The 5,557-nt window shown below is 35.2% G+C and overlaps 1 protein-coding gene across 1 annotated transcript; it reads right to left on the reverse strand.

Moving 5' to 3' along the window:
- Positions 1-615: 615 nt before the first annotated feature.
- Positions 616-2,808, reverse strand: LOC100253569 (transcription factor bHLH162). The gene is made up of 3 exons (XM_002279805.5): positions 2,579-2,808; positions 1,135-1,470; positions 616-1,023 (listed from the first exon to the last, which is right to left on the reverse strand). Exons 1-3 carry the CDS (start codon positions 2,708-2,710, stop codon positions 955-957), a joined length of 537 nt encoding a protein of 178 aa, XP_002279841.1. The 5' UTR covers positions 2,711-2,808; the 3' UTR covers positions 616-954.
- Between the last annotated feature and the right edge of the window lie 2,749 nt (positions 2,809-5,557).

The following is a 5,557-nucleotide window of genomic DNA, read 5'->3' on the forward strand; positions in this document are numbered from 1 at the left end:
TCCCACAGTATCATGGTAGAGATGATTTTGCAAAGATGGTTCAAAATCAAGGGAGAGCTGACTGATACGCTATCCTTACAACAAAGCGCAGATGACGCGTAAGGCCCCAATTCTGGGAAGCCGGGCCCGGACACCCTCTCTCTCCCTCACAACTTCAGAATAGAGTTGAATTAAACGTGGCTCAATGACTTCGACTCTCAATTCAATTCGAACTCGTGCTCATCACACTTTCTTGAACATTTTTGCTTCCTTCTAAATCCCCCAAAATGTTTTAGAACTTAGCTAGCTCTATATACATCAATGGCCACAACAACCTTATCCTCTTTCTCATGTACTTGAAGAGCCAACTCTTTTCCACTATTTGTGAACACCCAACTTTTTAAATTTGTAGTTTTGTGAAGACATGGGTTTTGTTCTTTTACGTGGCGCAGTCAAGGGTGTTGGTTTGAATGGAGTTTGAATGTGCACGTAGCATTTTTCAGACAGCGAAGGGGAAGATGAAATTATTGATGGAAGCCGATTCAAGAGAAAAAGTCCAATTTTAACTCATAGAGCTCTAAGTATTAAAAACGAGATGTGTGCTGTGGTTGCTAATAATGCATAAAATGGAGAAAATGAAACTACAAAGCAAGCACTGAATCCATATCATTAAAAGCATATTCCCAACATTTTACACTCAACCATTTAGGCCACAACCTAGATATAAGATATCACATACTAACACCCAATTTACATTCACTGAATTATAGAATTGGCCTAGAGAGTGGAGATGTGAAGATCCCTCCATAGAAAATGTTTTTAACCTTTCTAATACTTATAAATAAAAATTTTCTAAATGTTAGAAAGGCCAGAAGTGCTTCCTAGAATTATTTGTAAACGACTCTTAATGGCCATATTCTCTGAGTGGAGGTAGTCTTCATAGTGTAGTAACTTGCTCAAACAACTCGGAAAAGTTCAGTAGATTAACTCCTGCAATCTCTGCCAGACCCTTGAAGTCTCTACACCAACCCTAGAGATTTTGACCTGCAACATTCATTGAGAGAAAGTGTCGCCTTTTGTGAGTACATGAAGCTTGAATTATTAATCTTATATAGAAAAGGAAAGAGGGATTGATGGCGAAGTAGTAAAATTCACCTGGGCATGGAGTGAGTGGAAAACCTTATCGCCCACAGTTGAAACGCTAGCACTCACAACTTCAGCTCCTTCTTCCTCAAGAACACTAATGACCTCGTATAACATGAAGTTCTTGTTCAACCCACTAATCAGCATCACTTCTAGACTAGAACCCAAGTCCCTCAAATCGATCACCGGCAATCTCAAGCCAATCATCACCGCGTCGATGAGATTATTGTTTGTTCCTGCAACCCTCGTTGCCAGCTCCTTCCTCCCCTTTAATTCCTCTATTCTTTCCTTCAGTTGCTTTATGTAGTTTGCTGCCTGCTCCAGCTGGTCTTGCTGTGATAACATGTCCTGAAAAAAGGGCAAAAAAAAAAAAAAAAAAACTAATTAAACTTCAATCAAATGAGGGGAAAAAAAACCCTAAACAGGAAGAGCAATAAAAATATAGTATCCCGGAGTTCTTGTCAGATATTTTCTGGAAAGCATAGCCAAAAGATAAGTTGGTAAGCAGACAGGTAGAAGTGATTTTCACAATGTTTAATGCAACCTACTTGTATGACTATGGTAGCCATGACAAGCTTAAATTGATCCATAAACACTGAATCCTTATCAGGCTTAGTGGGCAGCCCTTTTCAGCTACATGTACCCAGGACTAGAGAATTGGTTCAGCAATAGCCTTTGTGGTTTATCAACCCAAAACTTCATATCTAAAATCTGTAGTTAATTTAAAACCTGGGTAGCTAGCTGCAAAAATTGTAGGGACCTTCCCAGGACATGGCCAATGTCGTAGCATCGAGGGCACAATTAGAAGAGACATGTGGTGGGACTGGTATTTGAATATATTCAAACCAAATTAATTGTACAAATATGAGGGCTACGTTGCTCCACTCATCACATCATCCATTCAAAACTAACTAAAACAGGAGTTGCACTTCTTTATACAGCTTATTCAAATTTTAATTATCTTAAAGAGAGGCCAGAAAATGTGAAGATTATGCCAAGCTATAGCGTCCACTGGTTTGAAGTCCGCTTCCCAGCTACGTATGCTATAGCTTAATTCAGTAATTATTTCTTGAAGACCAAAACCACATATGATATAAGATTCAAAATCAGCTCAAACCCAGAAAACAAAATCGAATTTGAATCCGTTTGGTGGTGATTCTATCAAGGACTTTTAACCTTTCTAATAGATGAAATTTTTTACCAAAAGAATTGTTTTCAAGTGCTAGAAAGATTAGAAACGATTCCTTGAATCACTGCCAAACAAGCTCTTCTTCTACTCTCCTGTTAGAATTTCAAAAGAACCCATTTTAAGTTCGCAATACTGAGGGAGAGCTTAATTTAGCCGGTATGCCTAGCTAGAAGAATCATTAATAAAGAAGAAAGACGAAAAGAAAATCGATTAGCTCAGAAACATCTTCAACACACGTTAGAGAGAGAAAGGAAAAAGAGGCTGAACCTTAGAGGTTTTGAATTGATTGGGAGGGATGAGAGAAGAAAGCTTAAAGCAAAGGCTCTTCATGTGAATTCTTCTGTTCCTCTCTGTAGTCTTTCGATCTGGTTTCAGCGGAGGCCCGTTCATCTTGGTCATCAGTGCAGAATACTAAGCTGTTTTTCCTCTGTACAGACCTATAGATAGAGATAGAGAGAGAGAGAGAGAGAGAGAGGGGGCCGAGATAAAAGACACTTGGACCGAGTGCCCAGAGCTCATGGTATATATAGAGAGAGAAAAATGATACTTGATCCAAAAAAGCAAAAACAAAAACAAAATACAAAATACAAAATATAATATATAATAATAAGTTCTTTTGGGATCCCAGGGGTCCAAAGCATCGAGTCTTTGTCAACGTTGCATGGGCCCCTACAAAAATCCGGAAGGCAACCTTTGTTGCAGTTGTGAAGCCACTTATTTTGGTGTGTGAGAATTGAGATGGATTAGCTTTTTGCTGACCCTTGACTCCGCGCCTCCACCGGCCACTCCCCACCACTCATCAATCCCATCTTTACGTCTTGTTTCTAGAAATCAAATATCTGACAACTGTTTTGCATGAATCAGGGTGTAGTTTTCTATAATCAAATTATTCCATTTCTGAATCAAATGATCGATCAAGAGTATTTTTGACAATCCTCCTTTTCATATTATTCTTTTTCTTCTTTTTTTTTTTTTTCTTTTTTTGGTGATTTTAGATTTGCAATCATATAGCTCTCTTTAGTAATCGATTTTAATTTGGCTATAAAATATAAAATAAGAAATTAATATAATTCTTTTTTATTTTAGTTAAATGTAATGAATCCATGTGGATCATAACCTTATCCCATTTTGATCATCCACTTATAGCCTTTTCATCCACCTTTTTATTTGATTAACTAATATGATATAAATTATTATTCTTATTATTTTGTATTTTTATTTTAAGTGACAAACTCATAATTTTCAACAAATCTTTTCATTAGTTTTATTGTATAGTTAAAAATTTGATTCAAATACAATGGCTAACTTATAATGTAAGAGACAAACACCCCTTACAAGATCAAATCAATCCTAAACTAACTTTGACATTATTATAACAACTGTATAGATATTATTCGTTTTGAACCTAAAAAGGCTCTTTCGTCTTTAAAATACATTTATAAATTTAAGAATAATTCATACATATATAGTCTCAATAACTTTCTCCTTTATTCAATATGGGATATTACATATAAGATTTTGGATATATACACGAAATTAATGAATTCTTGAAGAAATAAAATAAACTATCCTAATTCAAATAGAAAGAAGTTACAAGTAAATTATTTACATAATTATGAAGGTAAGTAGTGCAAAAGTTTATTTAACAATTAAAATGAGGCAATGACTATTGTTTGGGTTCGGGTGTCCAAGTATAAGTTGACCTAATTCGACCTGGGGAACAGGGGTTAAATTACTGCTCAGAAACTGCTATTACACAATCATTAAAAATAAAAAATAAAAAAATTCTCTCTCTCTCTAAGAAAAATATGAAAGAATATGTTCCTATAACAAAGTCATTTCTTTCGAATTTCCTCCATTTTTCTATGTGAAAATAAAAGTTAAAACATTTATGCTATGAAAATAAAATGTTTATCATGTTTTATAGTTTCATTCATGGCTTGGAATAAAAAATTCCTCAGTAAAGAAAGTAGGCTGAAATCCATCCATCATTAAACCTTGCCCATGTAAATTATTTGTTACACATAGCATTGCTGCCTGCAATAATATCACATAATTGATTAAATAATAATTGTTTGACCCTAAAAAAGAGGGGAGTTACTAAGGAAAAACAAGGGAAAACAAAAATATTTTCTAGAACCCTTTTTGATTCTACATATTAATGTGAATGCAAATTTGGCCTTAATGCCCGCTTGCCCATTGACGGCATCCTTGATGTCATGCAAACTCTCAAGAGCTCTCCAACCACCTGGAATTTGTCATAACACTATTCTAGTTTTGATGAATTCCATGTATGAAATATATGACCCATTTTCATTTTATTCCATATTTTCCACTTTAGACCCTCTTGCATGCTATCAGCCTATCGAAAGCACTGGTTCAAAGCGCTTCGTCAAAATATATAGTTGAATGCTTATGCAGTCAACCTTCCTGATTTCATAAATTGGGACATTGATCTCTACATGACCATTTTTTCTATAGATTTAAAAAGAATCCCATACATTCTTAGTTCAATTCTCAACCAATTTTTTAAAAAATTTCAATGAGAGTTACGTGTTTACTATCACTAGGAGGAGAAAATTTAATCAAATGTACTAACTTGACTTTGACTGAAAGAACAAATTTTTTTATTTATTTTCTTATTTTATATATGTATTTCGGGAATGCTTTCCTTGGAGCAATCATCCATTGAAAACTTAAATGATATTGACCACATACCGTACCAAACTATTACAATAGTGTTTGGTTTGGTCTTTGTCATGCACCCTTTTCACATCTAGATACATCATCTTTTTTCACATTCTTCCGACCATGATCATATCTATCTATATTACACGGGTATTTGATTTTGATGGAATTGGAAAAGTGCTTTCAAGGGCAAGTAAGACCCACGTACGTATTATTTTACAAATTTCATCAGTCGAATCCCAAAATAATTGAATGATTTCATTTCTTGTGGCGTGCATGTGCCTCGAAGGAGAAAAAGATTTGTAATTATGGAGTCCCAAATGGCTATTTCATGGTTGAAACAGTTGGAAGGCCTTTAGCCGACATTGTTGAAGAAACTTCCATCTTTCTCCGACCAAATAAAATGATGAAAAAAAATCACATCAGAATACATCCTCAGCCAACACGTCTAGGTTTCGGAATGGTACGTTCCCTTGATTCACTTACGAAATTGAAGATGGAAAAGGCTATATAGTTAGTTGTGATGTTGGGACTGTTACAGTCCGTGACTGGCGCCAG

This window comes from Vitis vinifera, chromosome 17 (genome assembly GCF_030704535.1).
Source record: "Vitis vinifera cultivar Pinot Noir 40024 chromosome 17, ASM3070453v1".
NCBI lineage: Eukaryota > Viridiplantae > Streptophyta > Magnoliopsida > Vitales > Vitaceae > Vitis > Vitis vinifera.

Coding starts and splice junctions, on each gene's coding strand:
- LOC100253569 (XM_002279805.5), bottom strand. CDS start 2,710: ATGACCAAGATGAACGGGCCTCCGCTGAAACCAGATCGAAAGACTACA. Junction 1,471..2,578: donor ATCAATTCAAAACCTCTAAG/GTTCAGCCTCTT, acceptor CCCTTTTTTCAG/GACATGTTATCACAGCAAGA. Junction 1,024..1,134: donor TCCACTCACTCCATGCCCAG/GTGAATTTTACT, acceptor TGAATGTTGCAG/GTCAAAATCTCTAGGGTTGG.